At 44.3% G+C, this 27,584-nt stretch overlaps 1 protein-coding gene across 1 annotated transcript in view; it reads right to left on the bottom strand.

The window, feature by feature from the left end:
- Window positions 1-27,584, bottom strand: part of LOC126471545 (osmotic avoidance abnormal protein 3) — a 379,608-nt gene that overhangs the window by 117,038 nt on the left and 234,986 nt on the right. The window contains exons 11-13 of the mRNA XM_050099771.1: window positions 22,270-22,429; window positions 15,746-15,811; window positions 10,956-11,116 (exon numbers count right to left, since the gene is read on the bottom strand). Coding sequence (XP_049955728.1) covers window positions 10,956-11,116; window positions 15,746-15,811; window positions 22,270-22,429 — 387 coding nt within the window. The remainder of the gene's footprint in view (window positions 1-10,955; window positions 11,117-15,745; window positions 15,812-22,269; window positions 22,430-27,584) is intronic.

The following is a 27,584-nucleotide window of genomic DNA, read 5'->3' as shown; positions in this document are numbered from 1 at the left end:
TATGGGACTTAACATCTGAGGTCATCAGTCCCCTAGACTTTGAACTACTTAAACCTAACTAACCTAAGGACATCACACACATCCATGCCCGAGGCAGGATTCGAACCTGCGACCGTAGCGGTCGCGCGGTTCCTGACTGAAGCGCCTAGAACCGCTCGGCCACCCCGGCCGGCACTCGTGTCTTGCCTGGACGCGACAACAGATGGCGAGGTGCCGATACCGTTGCGTCCAGTGACAGTAATTGACAAGGAAGTGGCATCACGTCGTGTCTCCATAGGGGAACCAGAGGAGACTGCAAGGAGAACGAACGTTTACAGGTTTGCATTCCTCATCTCCATACAAGTCCAGTAGCTAGCGTGATAGTATGGAGTTTTACGCAACAGATTATACGAACAGCAGGCGTTATATTTCTGACGTGTTAAGGCCGGTAGCTGTATCCTTTCTTGGAAGTCTCGATGGCATTATCTTTCAACAAGATAACGCAAGAACGCATGTTTTCAGCGCTGTTCTGACCTAGGTCGATACAGCTGTTGTTCGACCGTTTCTTTGGCCAGCATAATCTCCAGGTGTCTCTTTGTAAACGTATGGTTAACGGTTGCTGAGAGACAAGAATGCCACCGCTCGCCAGTCGCTACGACTGATGAAGACTGGCATAGAGTTAAAGCAGCATGGAGTGACGTACAAGAATTAGTCAATGAAGGTGAGTTCGAGTCGGAGCCCGGCCGTGCAGAGCCATTTTTGCAACCAGAGATGACAGCTCTGTGTACTAAATTTCGCACACTGAATATTCACAAATCGCATACAAATTTAATAACGTCTTTTTCCTACTATACGTTAGACGCACAATAAGGAAAATATCATTGTTTGCTATCCTTCCTGATACTGAATTTGTAAGGACCAGCTGCGTAAATAAACGACAAAATAGGCGGGAGAAGGGCAGTTAATTGTGTTAAGAAAGACGGCGATGAGAGAAGATCTGCTGTTGGATGTAAAAGGAACGGCCTTGACTCGTTTAGCAGTTCGGATACATACCAACCCATATTTCATGATTTAAGAGTTGGACGTGTTTAAAGTATCGCCGGGAAATAGTTCTTAGAGTGTGTAGATCTAAGGTTGAGGAGAATAGGTGATAAAGATGAAGAACAGAAGGTTACTGATGGTGACAGTACATTTTCATGTCACTGATTATACTTAATGCAAATGAAAATTGAGTAAAACAAATAACACTGTTTTGCTTGTACGGTAGTGTATCAACAGCTATTTATTTCTCCTGGCGTTGTCCTATTACTGCACTGTCCGTACTTCAGAAGCGTCTGCTCATTGTATCTGGTACGCAACGACCAAAGAACGCCGTCATAAATTAAGCGGAGAATTTAGAGTACGCTATGTGTACGCGAATCGTGTAAACTACGTTTCTGTACAGAACTATCCTCGTATTATGTTTCTGAGATGGAGATGAGTTGCCAGTCGTGCAGTCACCTGAGCTGGTCTGGGGAACAGCCTGGAACCTACGCCCGGGCTAGCTGGCGTACTAGACCAACGATCAATAGTTCAATCCGGGCCCGACTCTCTCCCCTGTCACGCTCCACGTGTGCTGCTACACGCATTCGAGGCAACTAGCGAGATCAAATCGACACTGTGAATTATTTAACGGGTACCTGAAGCCAACATGGATCAATACATAACAGAATCTTTTCAGTCAGTGACTACACGGGCCGTGTCGAAAATAGTAGGCAGTTCCTTTGTATTGGATTTCTAATGCAAACATAAGAAGAAACGTTAGTTCTAGTGTGGTTTCAGAAATGCATAGTTCACAAGCAAGGACACAATCGACTATGGTTACCGTCTCTTTTGCACGTGAGTTTCAATACTAGACACTACACGTGGCGTATCTAAAACGATGAACAGCATTTACATGTTGGATTGCATACGCAGAAATGAGAATAAATGTTAATATCAATATGGGTTTGGAAAGTCTTATTTACGAAGCTAATGAATTGTTGAAACAGTTGTACTGCTGTTGGCGCTAAGTTGGCGAGGCTTGAAATGCAATGGAGACATGCCGTTTCTGTCAGGGAAGATAACCAGAAAGTCGGTGTTAGGATACAAAACATTCGTTAAAAAGCAAAACGTTTTGTTTCATAGATTTATGAATTGTAGACCTCTGAGTGGAAAAAAGTTTTGCGATACATTCCACACAACTACGCTAGACAGTGAAACTTCGCGAACCACTGCCTGGGAGACCACGACCAATGAACAGTACGATATTCGGCTGGAGAGAACAGCACACTGGTACATTTGAATGGGTTAAACATTAAATTACACATGTTAATCTTAGAGACATCTACATACATTCTCCGCAAGCCACCGTATGGTGCGCGGCGGAGGGTACTCTCTACTACTACTAGGCATTTCCTTTTCTGTTCCACTCTCAAATAGGGCAAGGGGAAAACGACTATCTACATACCTCCGTACGAGCCCTAATCTCTTCATTGTCCTTAAGCGAAATGTAAGTTGGTGGCAGTAGAATCGCTCAGCAGTCAGCCTGGAATGCCGGTTCTCCAAAATTATCTTCGCAGTGCTCCCCGTAACGTACGTCGCCTTCCCTCCAGGGATTCCCTTTTGAGTTCCCGAAGCATCTCCGTAATACTTGCGGCTTGTTCAAACTCCCGGTAACAAATCCAGCATCCCACCTCTGAGTAGCTTAGATGTCTTCCTTTAATCCGATCTGTTGCGAATACCAAACACTTGAATATTACTCAACAATTGGTCGTACTTATATACTATTTATGGTCCCCTTTACAGATGAACCGCACTTTCGCAAAACTCTCCAAATAACCCGAAGTCGACCATTCACCTTCCCTATTACTGTCTTTACAAGCTCAATTTTATACTGCCTTGCAACGTTACCCCTAGATATTTAATCGACGTGACGGTGTGAAGCAGAACACTGCTAATACCTTATTCGAACCTTATGGGTTTGTTTTTCCTTCTCATCTGCATTAACTTGTATTTTTTCTACATTTAGAGCTAGCTGCCATTCATCACACCAATTAGAAATTTTTTTCTAAATCATCTTGTATCCTCCTAGAGTCACTCAACGACGAAACCTTCCCCTACATCACGGCATTATCAGCAAACAGCTGCAAACTCCTGCTTCCCCGTCCACCAGATAATTTAAGTATATGGAAAATAACAGTGGTCCTATAACATTTCCCTGGGGCACTCCTGACGATACTCTTGTCTCTGGTGAACACTAATAGTCGAGGACAACATACTGGGTTTTGTTAATTAAGAAGTTTTCAAGCCACTCACGTACCTGAGAACTTATTCCGCATGCTTGTACCTTCCTTAACAGTCGGCAGTGTGGCATCGTGTCAAATGCTTTATGTAAATCTAGAAATATCGAATCCGCCTGTTGCCCTTCATCCATGGGTCGCAAGATCTCATGTAAGAAAAGGGCAAGCTTTCTAAAACCATGCTGATTTGTGGACAAAAGCTTTTTCCATTCAAGGAAATTTATTATATTCAAACTTCTAATATGTTCAAGGATCCTGCAGCAAACCGATGTTAAAGATATTGGTCTGTAATTTTGTGGGTCTGTTCGTTTACCCTTCTTATATCCAGGAGTCACCTGCGCTTTTTTCCAGTCGCTTGGGACTTTGGCCTGGGAGAGATTCGCGATAAATGCAAGCTAAGTAAGGGACCAATGCTGTACAGTACCCTTTGTAAAAACGGCTTGGGATTCCATCAGTACCTGGCGATTTATTTTCTTTCAATTCCTTTAGTTGTTTCTCTAAACCAGCAATGCTTATTACTATCTCCTCCATGCGGGAGTCTGTGCGCTGGTCAAACTACAGTATGTTTGTACGATTCTCCTGCGTGAACAATTCCTTAAATGTGATACTTAAAACTTCGGCTTTACTTTTGCTACCGTCTACTGCCACACTAAACTGGTCAACAAGTGATTGAGTAGAAGCCTTAGACCCACTTAGCGATGTTACGTAGGACCAGAATTTTCTCGGGTTCTTGACAAGATATATTGCCAAGCTATGATGGTGGTAGTTGTAAGCTTCGCGCACCGACCTTTTTACAGACGCACGAGTTTCTATTAACTTTTCCTGTCGTCATTTGTGCGTACTCTTTTAAACCGAGAGTGCAACAGTCTTACCTTCCTCACCCTTTTTCGAATTTCGTTGTTAAACCACGGTGGGTCTCAAAAATGGCTCTGAGCACTATGGGACTCAACTGCTAAGGTCATTAGTCCCCTAGAACTTAGAACTAGTTTAACCTAACTAACCTAAGGACATCACAAACATCCATGCCCGAGGCAGGATTCGAACCTGCGACCGTTGCGGTCTTGCGGTTCCAGACTGCAGCGCCTTTAACCGCACGGCCACTTCGGCCGGCCACGGTGGGTCTTTTCCGTCCTTAATCCACTTATTCGTTACGTACTTCTGCAGAGTATGATTTACATTCCGTGTAAACTTTGCTCATAATTCCTCCACGTCCATCGTACTGGAATTAGATGATACCAATACATTGTCTAAGTGAGATGCTAACAACTGTCTATCTGTTCTTTTTAGCAGAAATATTCTCCTAGCCTTCTAGACTGATTTAATAACGTTAGTAACCAAAGCCGCTTTGATGGCATCATGGTCACTAATCCCTGGCTCTACGCTGACACCGTCCAGGCCTGTTTGTAGCTACGATGTCTAAAATATTTCCCTTGCGTGTGGACTGTCGAACTAGCTGCTCAAGACAGTTTTCGGAAGATGTGCTCAAAAAAACTTCGCAAGACTGTCTGTTTGTATTCCCTGCAATGAATCCATAGACATCCCAGTGCATACTTGATAGGTTAAAGTCACCTCCAGCTAATATTGTATGATCTGGGTATTTCTGCACTGTCAATGACTCTAAAATAGTCACAACGGAATCGGGTGGGTTGTAAAAACATCCAACAATTAAGCTGATTTCACCTAGACCTGTTATAGCGACCAGATAACATTACTGTCACACTCAAATTCGACCTCAATAGTGAATTGAAACATGATAGACAAAACTAATGCAAAGATTCTTTGGCTGAACAAGGAACGTAAAATAGGATCGCAAAAACAGTACTAAGTGAGCTAGATTATCACTAACCTTAATTCAAAGGAATTCTGATGGCGAGACTGTTTCGCTTAGCAGCCTACGGCGTTTGGTACAACGCTATATCAACAAATTAATTTTAGTTGAGTTCTGTTCATAACGTAATGCAAACCATCTCTGCCGACAATATTCTGATGTTAGTTAGTAATACGTAAATAAAATTATTATACCAGTTGGGTAATAAGTAAAATGTGATTTAATGAAGGAGAAATATATCCAGTGTATTCATCTAACGTCATAAAAAACAATTTCTTATTACTTCCGGTGCTGCACAAATATGTGCTCACAATATTTCACAGTATTAGCATTTTCAGCTCAAAACTGCTAACGTTTAAGTTTCCCTGAAACACCGCACAGTGCGGCTTCGGGGTCCGTGAAAGTGCGGGACCCGTTGCATATGTTGCATAGACAACCCGCCTCTGTATCTAATTAAAGATGTTCTGTGATACAACAATGCTTCGAATTATCTAATTTCATACCAGGCATCTACGAGTATCACTAGAAATCTAAGAACGCCGTATTGGAAACACCGACTAGGTGTTGCTGGAAATGATTTGACATGGTCTTACTTCCACTCACAGAATTGGTCCTCTCTTTCAGAACTGGCACCTGAATGGTGAAGGTTACTATGACCTACTCATGGAATTAAATGTTGCCTACCATCGCAACCTGTCTCATCTCGTCATCTGAATCATGCCATCATTAACTAATTATCTGTTTTCTGCTTGCACCAGTCGGAAACTGATCTATTACATGCTCTATTTTATTTTTGAAGTAAGTTCTCTTAAGACAAATAGTTCTATCACCGATGCTTAGGGCAGGCTTTGTTGCACGGGACACATTTCCGCAAAACCTTGTCAGATTTTGTATTGTATGCATGTGTCAAGCAGCTTCTAATTATAGCTACGTCTTCTTGCGTAACGAAATGCTGGAATTAGAGTGAGCGTGACCGATATCGAGAGATGGAACCGCTTCGCCTGCCTTTGAACATGCGCCAATTCTTGTTGGACTCATTATAGATCGTTTTGCGTTATATCTTAGCGAGCGGATAAATACCGCATGCATCGATGCCTTTTGCCTTTGTAATGGAAAATACCAAGGCATTATCGTTTGTGTATGAATTGAATCAACCAGCGTCACAATTAAAAGCTGCTGAACAAGCTTTGTTTTCTCAGGAAATACTCATCATGCTTGGAACCAGATGATATCTCAGGGGAGCACGGTATTTATTTAAATGGTTCAAATGGCTCTGAGCACTATGGGACTTAACTTCTGAGGTCATCAGTCCCCTAGAACATAGAACTACTTAAACCTAACTAACCTAAGGACATCACACACATCCATGCCCGAGGCAGGATTCGAACCTGCGACCGTAGCGGTCGCGCGGTTCCAGACTGTAGCGCCTAGAACCACACGACCACCCCGGCCGGCGATATTTCTTCACACGACCTTTACGACTTGGGGATGTGCTGCAGAGACACTCCAGGTAACTTGAAACTGAACGTATCATTTGGATTGAACTGTCGTGCATACGGAATTCTTCATTAGCATAGACTATACACTATTGACAATCGGGTGGCTGGTAGCCTGAACTACAGGTGAGATCGACCGTGATTGTACCTCACGGTGTACTCGACCCACTGAGATTAAGTTATTCACACCTTCTTAAGTTAGAACCACTGTCCATGGTAGATGATACTTTCATCCAACTGAATTTCATTCACTTCTTTCATGATGGAAAAAAGTTTGAGGCCACAATCGTAGAGAGATCTGATTTTCGAGGACTTAGTTTATGACAGAATTAAGTTGCGCCTAGGCGTTTGTTAGCGGACAAAACTCGCATTTTAGTTGCTATTATTTTCATGGTTCTTTAAATATTTAAGGAAGAGTGGCCCACATACGGAAAACAGGCCGTGATTTTCTTTTAGCCTCCTTTGTTTGCAGGCTGTGATTAAGGCGGTGCTCCAAGCAATGTTTCATTGCTCTATTAGCTGCGATATCCGTTCCTTTTAAGTAATGGCAGTTAAGTGGACCTCTCCAGACTGAACGCTGTCGGTTTTGAGGCTGACCCCGCTCTAACTGTGAAGCACACACACTGTCTGTCAGGTATGATGAGAGATTTACACATAAAAAATTGTCAATCCATGTGTTCCAAAGGTTATTTGGCTAAATACTGTGCGCTTTTACCGAGGCCATCACGTAGTTACCATCATGCAGCTACTAATCCGAGAAGAGCCATATGTTTTCTCCCCATCTTCACGTCACAGTGCCTCCATATTAAAGTGATGTACTTGGAATGAGCAATTGTACATAATGTTGGTTAGTAAAATTAGTAATGTATCCAGCAGAAATTAGCACATTGCTGGCCGCCGACATTTCCTCCGCTTCACTCCACTTAGATTTGCCACTCTGTAGCATATTCCGTAGTTTTGTGTGTCCCTGATAAATCCATTTATGACCCATGTCTACACTCCGAAACCCACGTTATGGTGTGTAGCGAAGCTCATTTAGTGTCCCTCTGCCACTTTCCTGCTTTCCTATTTTAATCGCGATTTCTACGCCCCCAAACGGCTGTTGGTAAGCCTCTGGGAGAGCTCGAATCACAAATTTTATCTTCAAAGTCTTCTCGTGAGATACGTGTAACAACAGGCTGTATATTGGTTAATTCTTCTGGCAACGTATGCTCTCGGAATTTTAACAACAAGCCACACCGTAATGCACAACGCCACTCTTCTAGCATCTGTCACTGCACATGGAAGAGTATTTACTCCGTGGTACTTTCGCTCATACTAAGCGAACCCATCACTGAACATGAAGCTCTTCTTTGGATCCTATTCTATCAAGAATAGTTGGTAAGGGTCTCAGAATGAGGAGAAATGCTTAATTATCGGCCGAACGAGTGTTTTGTAAGCTACTTCCTTTGTGGGTGGGCGTCACTACCTAAAAATTCTTCCAATGAATCTCAGTCTGGCATCTGTTTTCTCAGTGATTAGTTTTCTGTGGTTGTGGTCTTTCCACATTAAATAGCCAGTACACATACTTCTAGATATTTAATGGATGTTATTGTTTCCACTGAATGTTAAAAATCGCGTAATCAAATGATAACGGGTATTTCCAAAAATTCATGGGCAATGCATTATGTTGAGAGTCAACTGCCAATCACTGCACCAAGCGTCTATGCTCTTCAGGTTTTTCAACACTCCGCTACAAATTTATAATGTTGAGTCTTTGCTGTATATAAGAGCATTGCCCGCAAACAGCCCCATGGTGGTTCAAACGTTATTCACCAGGTTATTTATATTTATTGAAATAGTAGTGGTCTAGTAATATTGCCTTCAGACACTGACAAAGTTTTCACGTTTTAAAATTTCTCCCCGTTGAGAAAAATATCCTGTGTTCTACTTGAGGCATTCAATAAGTAATGCAACACATTTTTTTCTCACCGAATTTCGGTTGAAAACTTGCGGAATTTGTTGTGGGTCATCGCGGAATGTTCTCACTTCAGCAGCTGTAATTTCATGAAGTTCGGGTTAAGCGGTGCGCTATACTTAGCCTTCAAAATGACTGCTGTAACGGTGGTAAGTTCCAAGCAGAGAGCTGTCCTTGAGTTTCTTTTGGCGGAAAACCAGAGCATCGTAGATATTCGTAAGCGCATGCAGAATATATACGGACACCTGGCAGTGAACAAAAGCACGACGAATCGTTTGGCAAAGCGTCTGTCACCATCGCAACGCTCGCGCAAAAACGTCCTATTGACCGTGTGCCGATCGGCCGCAAACAGCCGTTACTGCTGCAATGTCGGAGCGTGCGGACACTCTCATTAGAGGTGATCAACGGATCTGATCACAATCACACACCTCACTCCTCAGCTGGACGTCTGTGTTAGTAGTGGTGGAACAGTCGTCCACCAGCTGAGGTACTCAAAGGGGCGTTCCCACTGGATTCCTCGCCGCCTAGCAGATCATAAAGAACAATAAAGGACCATCTGTGCGGAACTGCTTGCACTTTACGAGGCTGATCGTGACAATTTTCTGTCGAACATCGGTGAAACATGGGTTCACCGATTAGTACCGGAAACAAAACGCCAACCCATGGAATGACGTCACACTACTTCTCCTCCTCAGCCGGTAAAGTGATGGAGATGGTCTTCTGGGACTCTCAAGGTGTTATTCTGTTTGATATTCTCCCTTGTGGTGCAAAGATCAACTCTGAAGTGTATTATGCCACCATCAGGAAATTGAGTGAATGACTTCAGTGTGTTCATCACCACAAAAATGTAAACGAGCTTCTCCTTCTCCATGACAACGAAAGGTCTCACACAAGTCCGCGCGCCCGAGAGGAGCGCAAAAATCTTCAGTGGACTGTTTTTACTCATCCATTCTACAACCCGGATCTCGGGCCTTCAGATTTCCAACTGTCTGGCACAATAAAGGATGCACTCTGCGCGTAGCAGTACGAGGAAGATGGGGAGATTCAGCAAGACGTTAGCTCCGACGTAAGCCAGTAGAGTGCTACCATGAGAGCATTCAGGCTCTCCAACTAAGGTGGCGTAAGGTCGTCGCAATGGATCCATCCTGCTGAAAAATAGAGTTTTTGTAGCGAGAAGAGTGGGGAATAAATTGGCGTACTGGTATCTTGAGAAACATCCGCCAGGTTAGCCGAGAGCGCTAACGCGCTGCTTCCTGGACTCGGGTAGGCGCGGCGGATTAACGACGAGGGCCTGTGTGCCGACCAGCCTGGATGTGGTTTTTAGGTGGTTTTCCACATCCCGCTAGGAGAATACCGGGCTGGTCCCCACGTTCCGCCTCAGTTACGCGCGTCGCAGACATTTGACACATGTTCGCACTTTTTCACGATTTACACTAGACGCAGACAGATGGGGTACACTGATTCTGTCCCAGGGGGATGCGGGGTGGCGGCAGGAAGGGCATCCGGCCACCCCTTCAAATTAACATGCCAAATCCGATTTAACCACGCCGACCTTGCGCAAATTGCGGGACAAAGGCGCAAGTGAAAGAAAGAAAGAACGACTGGTACACTGAGAAAACCAACATGTTTTAGAAAACAATATGTTGCATTACTTGTTGAACGCCCCTGGTACAAGGGGCACGCTCCAACATTGCAGGAATCACTGCGGCCGGTCAACACGCAGGAGATCGGACAGGTTGACGCAAACTTGATGCCCTGATGTCAGACGGTTCGCCCAACGACTCACCGTGCCAGGACTCCGTAGACATTCTGCAAGCGCCTATGAATATTTGCGATGCTCTGGTTTTCGTCCAAACGACACAAACGCACCTCCTTTACAGAAGTCATTTTGAAGGCTACGTATAGCGCCACCACCTGCCGGAACTTCATGAAACTATAGGGCCTGAAGCAAGAATATTCCACGATATCCAACAACAAATTCCACATTTTTCAACCGAAACTGGCCGTGAAAAAAATGTGTTGCGTTACTAACTGAACCACCCTCGTACGTATGCTCATTTCTGTTTATATGACGACAGTAAAGATCTGTGTGGAACGCCTTCCATATTTCAAGGAACGCGACATCAACCTAGAAACCTGTATCTTCTGTCTTCTGGATTTCGTGGACGAACGGTGTGAGACGGTTAACACACGATCGTTTTCTGTGGGATCCATGTTTCACAGTTTAGTGTTTCCGACGTTTGGTGCAATACACAAAACACTGATTTGATACAGTAATTTGTATTATTTGAAAATTAAAAAGTTCATCTAAGAAGCAATAAATAAATAACCAGAACATCAAGTAAAAAGCACAGCCTTAACAGATATTTTCTTACCTATAGTTGCACTCCTTTCTTAATGTTGGCACTATTTTCTCGGTTATTTGCTGATACAGTTTCAATTCGCGGCTAAGTTTCCTTATTGTTTCAAGGTAGTCAGTTCTTTCTTTTTGAAATTCGCCTTGCAGGTCGGAGTTCTCACATTCCAGCTCTCTTATCTGTAATAGAAAACAAACATATTGACTTTGCACTATTTTACAAAAAAAAATACGGATTGTAAGACTTCCTCTTTGAAATAAATAAAAGCACAAATATTGATATTTAAAGCTTTTACTTCTTCTAAATGAGACCAAACGATTTCAGATATGTCATCTTGCTTAGCAGAATGCGTATACCCACATGAATTCTATATATTTTCCTATAATATCCGTGTTACATAACTCAAAAAATAGAAAACGTGCCGGCTTGTTTCAGCACGATAGAGTAATATACTAAAATAGAACAACAGTTATTTTAATTATGTAAACGAACTCACTGCACTTCTAACAAAAAAGGTGAGCACCCAGAAGATGTCGTCGAATGTCAATGTAACTTCCTACACGCACACATCATCGGCCGGTATGTACAAAGTGTGCAACTTTGCTTCCGCCGTTTTTTCCCCAACATTTGAGGCTTTAATGAAACAAATTGGTTACCCATGTATCATTCAAAGTAAAAAAATGGTTCAAATGGTTCTGAGCACTATGGGACTCAACATCTGAGGTCATCAGTCCCTTAGAACTTACAACTACTTAAACCTAACTAACCTAAGGACATCACATACATCCATGCCCGAGGCAGGATTCGAACCTGCGACCGTAGCGGTCGCGCGGCTCCAGACTGAAGCGCCTAGAACCGCTCAGCCACACTGGCCGGCCATTCAAAGTATTTTCCATCGCTGGCCACTACTTTGTCCCACCTTTCGGGCAGTGTACGAATCCCGCCTCGAAAAAACTGTTCATCTTTTGAAGCGATCCACGAATCGATCCAATTTGTGACTTCATCATGAGATCGGAAGTATTGGTCAGCCAGGCCATTCAAATGGTTCAAATGGCTCTGAGCACTATGGGACTCAACTGCTGTGGTCATAAGTCCCCTAGAACTTAGAACTACTTAAACCTAACTAACCTAAGTACATCACACACATCCATGCCCGGGGCAGGATTCGAACCTGCGACCGTAGCAGTCGCACGGTTCCGGACTGCGCGCCTAGAACCGCGAGACCACCGCGGCCGGCCCAGGCCATTCGCCATTGATCTAAACAGGTGATAGTCAGAGGGAGCAATGTCTGGAGAATACGGCGAGTGGGTTAGGACTTCCCATTTTAACGTTTCCAAGTCCCACTTTATCGTGCCTCTCGCTGTATTGCGGCCGTTTGTCTTTTAATGCTCTGCTCAAACGCATTAATTGCATTCGATAACGAGCACCTGTGATTGTTTCACTTGGTTTTAACACCTCATAGTAGACGACACCGAGCTGGTCCCACCAAATGCAGAGCATGATCTTGAAGCCGTGAATATTCGGTTTGGTCATCGAAGTGGAAGCATAGCTGGGATATCCCTATAATTTTTTGCGTTTAGGGTTATCGTAATAAACCCATTTTTCGTCCTCTGTCACAATGCGATGCAGAAATCCCTTCCGTTTTGGCTTCTGAAGCAACTGTTCACAAACACACAAACGCCGTTCAACGTCTCTTGGTTTCAGCTCACACAGGACCCAAGTTCCTTCTATCTGAATCATGCCCATAGCCTTGAGACGTTTTGAAATGGCTTGCTGTGTCACTCCCACTAAACGTGCCAATTCTTCTTGAGTTTGACGCCAGTCTTCACTCAGCAATGTCACCAATTCCGCATCTTCGAAAACATTCTCTCTTCCACCACTATGCCAGTCTACGACGTTAAAATCACTATTCTTGAAGCGTTGAAACCACTCACGACACGTTCTTTCACCAATAGCGTCCTTACCATACGTACTTGAGAGCATTCGATGAGACTCAGCCGCTCTTTTCTTCATACTGAAACAAAACAGTAACATCTCCCGCAAATGACGAGAATTAGGCTCTTAAACTGACATTTTCAATCAAGAACAACTTTATGATGTAGACACAAATCGACTAAAGTTTGAATGAGGTTATGTTGAGCGAGGTCCAAGCTAACTGTCCTACATCTGCGATCTGTTTCTTTCGACCGCTACTTATCGTTGTCGCCACCTATCGGCAATCGGCGGACGCAAAGTTGTACTCCCTATAAGTAATGGAGTCCCAGTTCTCTGTGACACACTGAACGGCCACCAGAGTGAACTGGTGTTGTTCGTGTCTAGTTGCTATCAGGCCTGGTAGAGCGTAGTACGAGCGTGAACAGCGCCAGATGTTGAGTGATCATTGACAGACACAGGTATGCGCGTACGTGTATGAAGCAGCGTTATCAGCAACTGGCAGAGTTGGAAAGGAGCCTCAATGTGGACCTCCATTTTGCTGGCTGGCCGGAAGCCACCGTGCGGTGCGTGGCGGAGGGTACTCTGTACCACTATTTCTCATTTCCTTTCCTGTTCCACTCGCAGACAGAGCGAGGGAAAAACGACTATCTATATGCCTCCGTCTTTCTTTCTTTCACTGGTGCCATGTCCCGCGCTGACGCAGGGTGGGCATTGTTAGGAACGGATTTGGCAAGGTTAGTATAAAGGTGTGGCCGGATGCCCTTCCTGCCGCCACCCCGTACCCCCCGGGACGGAATTAGTGTACCCCTGCTGGCTGCGTCTAGCGTAATTCATGGAATAGTGCGAACTTGGTCAGATGTCTGCGAGTCGTGTAACTGAGGCGGGACGTGGGGACCCGTCCGGGATTCACCTAGCGGAATGTGGAAAACCGCCTAAAAACCACATCCAGGCTGGCCGGCACACCGGCCGACGTCGGTAATCCGCCGGGAGGATTCGATCCGGGGCTGGTGCGCCTATCCGAGTCCAGCAAGCACTGCATTAGCGCTCTCGGCTAACCTGGCGGGTTATCTATATGCCTACGTATGAGCCCTAATTTCTCGTATCTTGCCTTCACGGTCCTTACGCGGAATGTATATTGGAGGCAGTAGAATCGTTCGGCAGTCAGCTTCAAATGCCGGTTCTCTAAATTTTCGCAATAGCGTTTCTCGAAAAGAACGTCGCAATATCCAGATTTATGGGGCATTCGGATGTGACACTGGCATGGGAATTGGATGGCAGCCATACTCGTCGTCAAAGTTCCGGTCCATAAGATCTGACCACAAGGGTTGTGCAGCAAGCACGTCGTCACTCCATCACATCTGGACCTGCCCTCCGACAACGGTTAATGGATTCTCTGCAATATTCAGTGTTATCCCGCACCATTAGATGGAGAATAGCAGCTGCCGGAGTGGGAAATTACTGTTCCAGGCGAATTCTGCCGTTTACACAGCAACACAAACGTCTATGTTTGGAGTGGTACGAAGGCCAGGAAACAAGGACTGCTGATGAATGGCGTATTGTGTTCAGCGATGAATCACGGTTCTGCACTACCGCAGATGACCATCTTCGGTAAGTATAGTGCCTACCTAAGGAGAGATCCCATCGTTCCAATGTTTTGGAGAGGCACAGCGTTGTTACTCTTGACAACATGCTGCGGAGAGCCATCGGGCATAACGTCATGTGATGGCTAGTAGTGACTGAGGGAACTCTGACGTCCTTCGGCATCATCATGTGTTACCTCTCATGCGACAATATCGTGGTGCCATTTTTCAACTGGGCTATCCCAGTCTCTGTGAACTGTGATGCTGAGGGCCACGTGGGTCAGCGAGATCCAAAAAATGGTTCAAATGGCTTTGAGCACTATGGGACTCAACTTCTGAGGTCATCAGTCCCCTAGAACTTAGAACTACTTAAACCTAACTAACCTAAGGACATCACACACATCCATGCCCGAGGCAGGATTCGAACCTGCGACCGTAGCGGTCACGCGGTTCCAGACTGTAGCGCCTAGAACTGCTCGGCCACTCCGGCCGGCTCAGCGAGATCCACAGGTCTGTCTTCGATAGATGATGTATGGAACCAGCAGTTACAACAGTTGTTGGCCAGAATGAGATTTTCACTCTGCAGCGGAGTGTGCGCTGACATGAAACGTCCTGGCAGATTAAAACTGTGTGCCCGACCGAGACTCGAACTCGGGACCTTTGCCTTTCGCGGGCAAGTGCTCTACCACTTGTTGCCCGCGAAAGGCAAAGGTCCCGAGTTCGAGTCTCGGTCGGGCACACAGTTTTAATCTGCCAGGACGTTTCAGTTGTTGGCCAGTTTGCCTCAGGAGGAGATGCAGCAGCTTTATGAAACCCTTCCCAACGGAATTCAGCATGCATCCATGCCAGAAGTGGTGTTACGTCATACCGAGAAGTGAGGCCATATTGCCAAGTTTTATGTGAATGTGATTCGATTTTGTAGTCACTGAAATAACATCACGTACCCTGCCAACTCGTGAAATTCCACTTCGTTTCCTCCTCCCCTTCTAGGTGCTTTACTTTTTTTGTCTGGCTGTGTATATTAGTTTTTATGGATCTCCTTTCTACTACATAGGATCGCAATGATAACAGACTACAAATTTATTAATTGTGTCTTACATCAGAGCTGATATGATCAACTTTATGAAATTTTCTGAACTAGCTAACAAAATGACCCGTTAGATGGACATAAAAAAATAGACACATAGAACAATCGTTTTGTTGAGTAGTGATACTTCGTATTTCTGTGCCAAACATGACGCTTTTCAATTTGAAAATGAAACTATATCAATTTAACAGGAAGTCCACACTAACCTTCATTTTGTACTTCTTCAGCAATTCTGTTTTTGTACGGAGCTCTTGGTCTATATCATCATAAACCTGCAACAATAAGAATTAATCGGTTTACATTTTACTCATTATTGTCTCTAAAACAAGTTAGAAATTTAATCATATGGTTGAAGGCCATTTGCAGAAGGTGTTCATACAAGTTAATCAGATTAAAGTGTACAAGCTCTCATCTTTCCGATGAAGAAGAAAATTCTGAAATGGTGGAACGTAAGAATTTGGAAAATATTTCTGTTAGATTACATAGCAGTGAGAGGATATTTACTTTAGTTATCACAACTTATACTAACGTTGGAAACACATCCTCAGCTTTTGACAGGTATTTATCTCCAGATACACAAAAGAAAAGTTTTATTAATGAAACATTAGTTAATTCATCACTAATGAAACATTATTTGGGCAGATGTGCTGAAAGACGTAATGCAGTCTTTTCCTCAGATGATTATTCGTCAAAAAATGGAAAGCAAGTTTAGGATTTAACGTCCCGTCGGCATCGAACTCATCAGAGACGGAGGAAAAGAGCCACGCGGAAACGTGAAGGGGCACGTACAGCACAAAAGCGTACAGGCCGACCTCGTCTCTTGATTGACAGAGACCGCCGATAGTTGAAGAGGGTCGTGATGTGTAATAGGCAGACATCTATCCAGAACATCACACAGGAATTCCAAACTGCATCAGGATCCACTGCAAGTACTATGACAGACAGGAGGTGAGAAAACTTGGATATGAGCGGCTGCTCATAAGCCACACATGACGCCAGTAAATGCCAAACGACGCTTCGCTTGGTGTAAGGAGCGTAAACACTGGACGATTGAACAGTGGAAAAACGTTGTGTGGAGTGACGAATCACGGTACACAATGTGCCGATCCGACGGCGGGGTGTGGGTATGACGAATGCCCGGTGAACGTCATCTGCCAGCGTGTGTAGTGCCAACAGTAAAATTAGGAGGCGGTGGTGTTATGGTGTGGTCGTGTTTTTCATGGAGGGGGCTTGTACCCCTTGTTGTTTTGCGTGGCACTATCACAGCACAGCCCTACACTGATTTTTTAAGCACCTTCATACTTCCCACTGTTGAAGAGCAACTCGGGGATGGCTATTGCATCTTTCAACACGATCGAGCACATGTTCATAATGCACGGCTTGTGGTGGAGTTATTATACGACAATAACATCCCTGTAATGGGCTGGCCTACACCGAGTCCTGACCTTAATGCTATAGAATATATTTGAGATATTTGGGAACGCCGACTTCGTGCCAGGCCTCAACGACCGACATCGATACCTCTCTTCAATGCAGTACTCCGTGAAGAATGGGCTGCCATTCCCCAAGAAGTCTACCAGCACGTGATTGAACGTATGCCTACGAGAGTGGAAGCTGTCGTCAAGGCTAACGGTGGGCCGACACCATATTGAATTCCAGCATTACAGATGGAGGGCACCACAAACTTGTAAGTCATTTTCAGTCGGGTGTCCGGATACTTTTGATCACATAATGTACTTCCTCGTATCTAATGATCTCTCTGGCGAAGGGACATTAAGCGGTATGAAAACAGAAGTTGCTCTTCTTATCTTGCAGGTTATACGTGGGTAGACACAGTTGTAACACAAAGCTTGCGCAGTTACCTGGTTAACAAGGAAAGACAATGTCTTCAATGCGTTTGCAGTAATCAAAAATAAAACAAAACTTTATTAAAGAACAGCGTCAAATGTCTTAGGATACCGCCACATGAACGCGCCATAGGCGAACTGTGCATTCCGTTCAGCTGATCTTGCAAGTCATTTACCGTTTCTAATAGAATTACGTCCTCGTCGGGAAACCTCGTAAGTTTTTATTTCTTCTCTCTGATCTTTAAGTCTCCTTCCCAGATTTTTCTTTTGTTTTCTTTACTGTTTCCATTTGACTCATCTTCGTACATATACACACAAAATGTATGCCAGTCAAGTGATGTCATTTTATATAAGAATGTTTCCAAAAATGTTTTTGTATTTGTTTTAGTTATATTAAAGTTCACAGCAGGCTGCTGAAGTAAGCTTTGCAGAGTGATTGAAGTCGGTAAATGACAAATGAGGAAAGAGATGTATGTGGGATGGTATGCAAATGTATCTGTATGTATTTCGAGGGAAAGGTAGAATAATATTGCGATACAACTACGGTTTAATCTTGTTTCGATATATATTCTGCATTTTTTGTCGTTTAAAGTGTCAAATACCATGTGTTAAAATAATTAAAGAACAATAAATACTTCTTCTACTGCCAGTAATATTACTAGTATTACAACTACTGTGTACCTTCCGATATATGCTCTGCGATGGCTTGAGGCACGTGTAGATGTAGTATCTTTTTCAAGCAATGAAATGGAGCTGTTATTGATAATGCCATTCACAACGAGATATAAATTCTTAATGTATCTGTGAGCGTTTACAAGTAGAAATACTCTGCGAATAACTAATAAAATAACTGACAATAAAGTTTAACACTAATTTACTAAGGTTAAATGATTGTTTAAAACTACGTCAGTAGATAAAATCAGTGGTTAGAAAGACGTAAGCTGCGCGAGAGGTCCGTACGATAGTGTGTTAAAATGAATGGTACCAGTTCCTGAATTTGTCAGTCGGCACAGACATTCGATCAGGGGACGTGTGGTCACGCAACCACACCTGTTACTGGCGGGCCAATCACCTATCGATCCACTGCATAAAGTTTAGCTGCGCTTGAACCGGGCAACCGTAGCAGACTAACTGATTATCCTACGTTCGCCGTGAGTACGTCGGCTACATAAAATGCAGGTAGAAAACTAGTGTGACAGCGCAGTTCTTACTTCTCTTACGTTATTGACTCTGCGTGTACTATTACCTGTAATATCAGATTATTGGCAAATGATGCAGTTACCTATGAGGACAATTTATATGATAAAAACTGTATTCACAATAAAATGAATGCCCCTAGGTGCATACAGGCCTTGATATAAGTCAACGAGGGAAGTTGAAACTGTGTGCCCCGACCGGGACTCGAACCCGAGATCTCCTGCTTAAATGGCAGACGCTCTATCCATCTGAGCCACCGAGGACGCAGAGGATAAGGCGACTGCAGGGACTTATCTCTGGCACGCCTCCTGTGAGACCCACATTCACAACTTATTGTCCCGCACTATATTCGTAGTGCCCCTGCCCATTATACTCATTACTCGTGGCTTTACTGCCGATTCCCGTAAGAGATCGGACATTGTTTGTGCATCTGCACAGAAGAAGATGGTCAAATGACCGGTGAGCCTTATATATATATATATATATATATATATATATATATATATATATATATATATGAAGATGGTATCTGTTCTTTCGGACATGTCCGGAAGAAAAGATACCATCTTCATATATTCATATAAAAACTGTGTTGTTGTCCAGTCGGATCATAACAAAATATTTACCTCTTACGAAGATAGGCAGATAGCTCTTAACGTAAAGAAATTTGAACTTAAGGATTTCACAAAATGTCAAAACGTGGTAGCTTTTTACTGAACAGTTAATAACATACAGTCGAGGAAAGTCGTCACCCACAAATATCTGAGAGTAACAAATCATGGGGATAGGAACGGAGATGGATCACAAGGACTCAATTGTAGGTAAAGAAAATGGATGGAACAGATTTATTGTTAAGGTACCGGGGAACTTCAGTTCATCTAGCGGAGAGATTGCTTTAACCCGCAAACTACAGTACGGTGCGTGACGAAGGATACCTTGTACCACTGCTAATCACTTCAGTTTATCTAGCGTAGAGATTGCACTACATCTACATCCGCTTACATACCCCGCAACTTGTACCACCACTAGTCAGTTCCTTTCCTGTTCCAGTCGCAGTAGAACGAAGGAAAAATGACTATCTACATGTCTCCGTACGGTCCCTGATTTCACTTATCTTCGTGGTCCTAAAAGCGAAATGTACGTTGTCGCCAGTAGAATCGTTCTGCAGTCAGCTTCAAATACCGGTCCTCTAGATTTTCTCAATAGTATTCCTCGAATAGAATGTCACCTTACCTCCAAGGATTCCCATTTGAGTTCCAGAAGTACATCCGTAACACTTGAGTGTTGTTCGAACCTACCAGTAACAAATCTAGCAGCCCGCTGCTAAAAAGCTTCGATATCATCCTTAAATCAGACCTGGCAAGAACCCCAAGCACTCTAGCAGTGTGTTCTATACGCGGTCTTCTATGCAGATGAACCACACTTTCCTAAACTCCCAATAAGCCAGAGTCGACCATTCCCCGTCCCTCCTATCGTACTGAAGTGCTCTTTCCATTTCATATCGCTTTGCAACGTTGCACCCAGATACACTACTAGCCATTAAAATTGCTACACCACGAAGATAACGTGCTACAGACGCTAAATTTCACCGACAGGAAGAAGATGCTGTGATATGCAAATGATTAGCTTTTCAGACCATTCACACAAGGGTGGCGCCGGTGGCGACACCTACAACGTGCTCACATGAGGAAAGTTTCCAACCGATTTCTCAGTCACAAGCAGCAGTTGACCGGCGTTGCCTGGTGAAACGTTGTTGTGATGCCTCGTGTAAGGATGAGAAATGCGTACCATCACCTTTCCGACTTTCATAAAGGTCGGATTGTAGCCTATCGCGATTACGGTTTATCGTATCGCGACATTGCTGCTCGCGTTGGTCGAGATCCAATGACTGTTACCAGAATATGAAATCGGTGGGTTCAGGAGGGTAATACGGAACCCCGTAATGGATCCCAACGACCTCGTATCACTAACAGTCGAGATGACAGCCATCTTTTCCGCACGGCTGTAACGGATAAATGGTCCAAATGGCTCTGAGCACTATGGGACTTAACATCTGTGGTCATCAGTCCCCTAGAACTTAGAACTACTTAAACCTAACTAACATAAGGACACCACACACATCCATGCCCGAGGCAGGATTAGAACCTGCGACCGTAGCAGTCGCGCGGTTCCGGACTGAGCGCCTAGAACCGCTAGACCACCGCGACCGGCTGTAACGGATCGTGCAGCCACGTCTCGATCCCTGAGTCAACAGATGGGGACGTTTGCAAGACAACAACCATCTGCACGAACAATTCGACGACGTTTGCAGCAGCATGGACTATCAGCTCGGAGACCATGGCTGCGCTTACCATTGATGCTGTATCACAGACAGGAGCGCCTGCGATGGTGTACTCAACGACGAAACTGGGTGCACGAATGGCAAAACATCATTTTTTCGGATGAATCCAGGTTCTGTTAACAGCATCACGATGGTCGCATCCGTGTTTGGCGACATCGCGGTGAACGCACATTGGAAGCGTGTATTGGTCATCGCCATACTGGCGTATCACCCGGCGTGATGGTATGGGGTGTCATTGGTTACACGTCTCGGTCACCTCTTGTTCGCATTGACGGTACTTTGAACAGTGGACGTTACATTTCAGATGTGTTACGACCCATGGCTCTACCCTTCATTCGATCCCTGCGAAACCCTACATTTCAGCAGGATAATGCGTGTTGCAGGTCCTGTACGGACCTTTCTGGATACAGAAATTGTTCGACTGCTGCCCTGGCCAGCACATTCTCCAGATCTCTCACCAATTGAAAACGTCTGGTCAATGGTGGCCGAGCAACTGGCTCGTCACAATACACCAGTCACTACTCTTGATGAACTGTGGTATCGTGTTGAAGCTGCATATGTAGCTGTACCTGTACACGCCATCCAAGCTGTGTTTGACTCAATGCCCAGGCGGATCAAGGCCGTTATTACTGCCAGAGGTGGTTGTTCTGGGTAGTGATTTCTCAGGATCTATGCACCCAAATTGCGTGAAAATGTAATCAGTTCTAGCATAATATATTTGTCCAATGAATACTCGTTTATCATCTGCATTTCTTCTTGGTGTAGCAATTTTAATGGCCAGTAGTGTATCTAATCTATGTGACTGTATCACGCAGTAAACATTGTGGTATTGTTTTTCCTACTCATCTACATATCTTATATTTCTCCATATTTAAGGTAAGCTGCGATTCACCAACTAGAAATTTTGTCTAAGGCGTCTTGCATTCTCCTGCATACTTCTGCAGTATGCTTGATCCGCATCAGATAGAACTGGCAGTGGATAACGAGTACATAGAACAAAACACAACACGAGTGGCCAGAGTCGTATTTGCCTTAGTGGGCTGTGTAACAGAAATTCTGAGATATCACAACTGGCATACACTCTGAAGAAAAGACCCCTAGTACGACGCGAGAACCTGCTTAAAAAGCTGTGAGAATTGGTTTTCATTAATGGTTGCATTTACATTGTTTAACTCATTAAGATCGCTCCGAAGGTGAAATAAAGATAACATTTGACCAACACCGTGCCGCACAGGTGCGGGCCGAGTAGCTGATGTTCAAACCCTTGAATGGAACGGGAAGAAATGTTGCAGTACAGTGTAATGTAATGAAGCGTCTAGCGCACACTGGGTACTGAGTTACACACCTTGAGCATGAGCCCGTCGTCGTCGCTGACCTTGGACAGGACCTGTGCGAGGGCTCTGAGGCGACGCTCGGACGCGCGCTTCTTCCGCAGCCGCTTCTCCTTCAGTTCCTCGTCGTTGGCGCACTCACCGCCTATCATGCTCTTCTGCAGCCTTTCTAACCTACAACAGAAACATACTCACTTTTCTAGAAACGAGACCCGAATGCTGCCCTGGAACTGGAACAAGAGCTAGGCTGAACTTAAATTTACCAATAAAGATTAAATATAAAATTCAAAATACGAGGGTCATTCCAAAAGAAATGCACACTATTTTTGTAAAAATACAGCTTTCACTCTGCATGTGTGAAAGTCTTACAGTGTGTAGATACATCCTTTCCGCTTGTTTTCAAACTTAGTTCAACCTGTTCCCGTGAGTGGCGCTGTCACAGCATGTCTTCAAGATGGCTGCCACACTTGACGTTCGTCAGAAGCAACGTGCTGTCATAGAATTCCTGTGCTGTGGAAACGAGACAGTCGGAAACATCCACAAGATGTTGAAAAAGGTGTATGGAGATGCTGCTGTCGATCGCAGTACATTTAGTCGATGGGCAAGCAGGTTACGTGATGAAAGCGGGCACAGCAATATTGAGGATTGTCCTTACAGCGAAAGGCCTCGTACTGCACACACTCCAGACAATGTGCAGATTGTTAAAGAATTGGTGACTGCTGACAGTGAACGAATTGTCACGCTACGTTGGGATAGGGGAAGGAAGTGTTTGCAGAATACTGAAAGTGTTGGCGTTAAAAAAGGTTTGTTCCAGGTGGGTTCCTAAGATGTTGACAGTGGCTCACAAAGAAACAAGAAAAACGGTATGCAGCGAACTTTTGGAACAGTACGACAATGGTGGAGATGAATTTCTTGGAAGAATTGTGAAAGGTGATGAAACATGCAAATTCACCCAAGAAAAAAAATTCAAAACCACACCTGCTGGAAAAGTTATGGCTACGGTGTTTTTCGATTCCGAAGGACTCCTGCTTGTGGACATAATGCCAAGTGGAACCACCATAAATTGTGATGCATATGTGACGACACTGAAGAAACTTCAAGCTCGACTGAGTCGTGTTCGACCACATCGGCAAAAGAAGAATGTTTCGCTGTTGCACGACAATGCACTGCCATATGTCAGTCAAAAAACCATGGAAGCGATCACAAAACTCGGATGGACAACACTGAAACACACGCCTTACAGTCCTGACCTGGCTCCATGTGACTATCATCTCTTTGGGAAACTGGAAGACTCTCTTAGTGGAACAAGGTTTGATGATAATGACTCCCTTGTGCACGCTGCCAAACAGTGGCTCCAACAGGTTGGTCCAGAATTTTACCGTGCGGGTGTACAGGCGCTGGTTTCAAGGTGGCCTAAGGCAGTTGAGAGGGATGGAAATTATGTGGAGAAATGAAAATATTGTTCCTAAAGGATCTATCTACACACCGTAAAACTTTCAAACGTGTAGAATGAAATATGGATTTTTTTTAAAAAAATAGTGAGCATTTCTTTTGGTGTCTCCCTCGTCTCATTCTCTACCGAGAAATAAAACTGTACAATAACCTGCTGAAGGATGAGATTACTAAAACGAAATTACCTAAAACGATGTTAAAAAGTACCTGTTAAGCAACACGCTCTACACGATGAAGGATTATTTTGTTAACACTAAGTAGGGGCTTGGTAAGAAATGTAACATCATCATTATTGTACAGTTCTAGTTTCCCAGGGACTGTTAATGAGCCTCTTCCACTTCTTTCAGTCCACGTAAGCTCACCAGAAAAAATAGAAATCACCTCCTTAAAACAGCACATTGGTCGCTTAAGAGCGCTGTAGACGGTGCAAAACTGGTACTAGGCGCTCATATGGCCCTCCAATACCGACTTAAGTCATTGCAATGATGTGGTCTGTATGTGTCAGTCGGTTGTATGGAATCAGAGCTGTAAGGTGGGCCGACGTGGAGATGTGACTGAATGGCAGATAGGAGTTATTGTGTTCGGCGTGTCCATGGCCACGCCGAGGATGAAGTTGTCAGATTTGTTGGTTCATCAACGCACGGTGCAGCGTGGCTACAAGGAATGGTGTATTACTCGCAACCATGCAAGACGGCGTAAGAACAGTAACCGGTTAACGATTTTATCTGACAGGAACCGGAGACGAGTGTCACATGCAACAATCGGTTTCAATCCCGACAGGAATTATTCAAATTTTGGATTTTCAGCTTTTGTATTTTTTCTATCTTTGCAGTTACAATTATGCAAAAACACTGTTTTTTCTCTTGTTACCCAAACATGTTTCGACACCTTTGTGCCATCATCAGAGGGTTTTGTTTATTGAAATTCGTAAGAAGTGAACCTATTTTAGATTGTAGCTGATCTAACAAAGTGATTGTACATTATAAGGTTTTGCGGAGCCATCTGTATGGCGTCCTATACTGATAGCTTGTCATTTGCAACACAGATAATGTAAATGTGAGTTTTATCAGGGAGTTAACACAGCCCTTGATTTAAAAAGAAACGTGATTTTGGTTCAAATGGGTGTGAAATCCTAAGGGACCAAACTGCCGAGGTCATCGGTCCCTAGACTTACACACTACTTAAACTAACGTAAACTAACTTATACTAAAAACAACAAACACAGACCCATGCCCGAGGGCGGACTCGAACCTCCCGCGCATTCCGTGACACGGCGCCCAAGACCTCGCGGCCTCTCCGTGGGGCGTGATTTTGGTGTGGCAAAATGTTTTGCGTATATATTTGTTATTACTCACGTTTTATTGTGGCTGATCCTTCTTATTTTGCGTTCTGAGGGCACTGCACGCACATGTTAATGTACTTTGTGTAATGTCGGGCCGCGCGGGATTAGCCGAGCGGTCTCATGCGCTGCAGTCATGGACTGTGCGGCTGGTCCCGGCGGAGGTTCGAGTTCTCCCTCGGGCATGGGTGTGTGTGTATGACCCTAGGATAATTTAGGTTAAGTAGTGCGTAACCTTAGGGACTGATGACCTTAGCAGTTAAGTCCCATAAGATCTCACACACATTTCAACATTTTTTTGTAATTTCGGTTTTACGAACGCCTTTTCACTCCGCAAAACGCGGTGAGCACTATGTTGTTGTGAGTTCTAACCCCGTCGGCGTTCATTTGTCCCCGAGAGAGAGTTCGGCGCTGAATTTGAATTTTGTTTACTTTTATCTCTCTTTTTCCGTGTGTGAGTGTGTGTGTTTGTGTGTCAACTAGAGTAGCAACAGATTTAAAAATTCACATTTACATCATTGGTTTGTAGAAGACAAGCTTTCACTGCAGGACAGCATGGTTTTCCAAATTTAATCGGGCTGTTCTTGTAGGCTCCAACCTTATTAAATGTCCTTACCACCGTACTCTGGACGTGCTGATGCTGTCTAAATGGGATGCCAGCTTTCTTTCTCACCTCTTCGTTCCTTAATACATTCATCTTTGTCTTCTGGGTGGTAGATCTAAGGAATTTCATTTCTGATGCATGGAGTGTCGATGTTACTCTCTTTGTGAGAGTGTATGCCTTCCATATGAAATAGCTGTCGAACAGCAATCATTTCACTGGTTTTGGAATCATGACGTCCAATAAAAGGATTCTCACTTGTTTTTAGAATTCCGAACCCTTCTTCACTCTGCTGTTAATCTCCTGTAGAATCAAATTATACGTGGAGATTATGCTTCCGACGCACGGGAAGGCGTCTCCACACTCTGGCTAGTGCTCTCCTAGTTTATCACTTTCAGGATGCCCCTCTTTGTTAACTGCCATCACCACTGCCTTGGTATCGGTGGTGTGGAGGTTGTATTCCTGGAACAGGGATTTCCACACGTTGAAAATCTGCTCTGAAAGTCCTTTTCTCTTTCAAGTTTACCAAAACTTTTCTTGAGTTTCTTTATTATATCATTTGTAACAGTGATGAACAGTAGTGGCGGCAGTGTACTTTGTTACTGAACTCCACAATTAGTCTGAAACCATGAAGATCGTCCCTCTCCAATTTGTATACATAACAGTTTCACACAGTGTTTTTTGTTTTCTTCTCTGGAAAATTTTACTTCCAAAGCTGTGTAATATAATACTGAAGGCTTATGTTCTTTCTGAGCTCAACATCACACTCATTATAGAGAGCTGCTAACTCATTAAGTACTGTCCAATCAGTATTATTCCACCCAGATTTTTCTCTAGCAGGTTGCGTACCGATTTTAACAGAACTATAAAAATGGTTCAAATGGCTCTGAGCACTATGGGACTTAACATCTGTGGCCATCAGTCCCCTAGAACTTAGAACTACTTAAACCTAACTAACCTAAGGACAACACACACATCCATGCCCGAGGCAGGATTCGAACCTGCGACCGTAGCAGTCGCGCGGCTCCGGACTGAGCGCCTAGAACCGCGAGACCACCGCGGCCGCCAACAGAACTATACTAATCATGGGTAAGAGAGGTGTGAGGAAAATCATTCCGCTGCTTAGCGTTTTTGACTGGAGTGTTTGTTCCATCTACTTAGAGTGCTATGTATAAATTCGAATTGAAACTTTAAAAATTCAGATACTGTTGCTCGATGTCGTCAACGGCATAACCGCAGTGGTAACACCGGTTCCAGTCAGATACCGAACTTAAGCGCTGTCGGTCTTCGTTAGCACTTGGATGGTTCACCGTCCATGTATGAAGAGCGCTGTTGGCAAGCGGGGTGCACTCAGCCCTTGTGAGGCCAATTGAGGAGCTACTTGAGAGACAAGTATCTGTTCCGGTCACGAAAACTAACAACGGGTGGGAGAGCGGTGGCTGACCACATGCCCCTCCATATACGCATCAAGTGACACCTATCGGCTGAGAATGACACGGCGGCTGGTCGATACCGCTGGGCTTTCCGAAGCCTGAGCGAACGGACTTGCTCGATGTCGCTGCTACACCTGGCTATTGCAGTCTGTGGAGCGTGAAAATTTTCAGAACTCCGACATCGATTGTTCTGTGAGTTCACTTGCTCCGACAAATGCAGTCATGCTTCATCATTAAAATAGAGCATTTCAGGATCAGCCTCTCCGCCGTGCACAGAATGCAATAGCCCCTTGCGGTACTGACGTCGGGCAACATCATCTAAATTGGTCTTCCGATGCACTATCGTTAAATGATAATTAATTGAAACCCTCAGATGCCGACAGGTGTTGTTGATATGCCTCGATGGGGACAGCTGAAAATGTGTGCCCCGACCGGGATCTCCTGCTTACATGGCAGACGCTCTATCCATCTGAGCCACCGAGGAAACAAAGGAATAACGCGACT

This window comes from Schistocerca serialis, chromosome 3 (genome assembly GCF_023864345.2).
Source record: "Schistocerca serialis cubense isolate TAMUIC-IGC-003099 chromosome 3, iqSchSeri2.2, whole genome shotgun sequence".
In the NCBI taxonomy this organism is placed as follows: Eukaryota; Metazoa; Arthropoda; class Insecta; order Orthoptera; family Acrididae; genus Schistocerca; species Schistocerca serialis.
The sequence above is the reverse complement of the archived record's forward strand: the minus strand, read 5'-3'. Positions and strand labels throughout refer to the sequence as shown.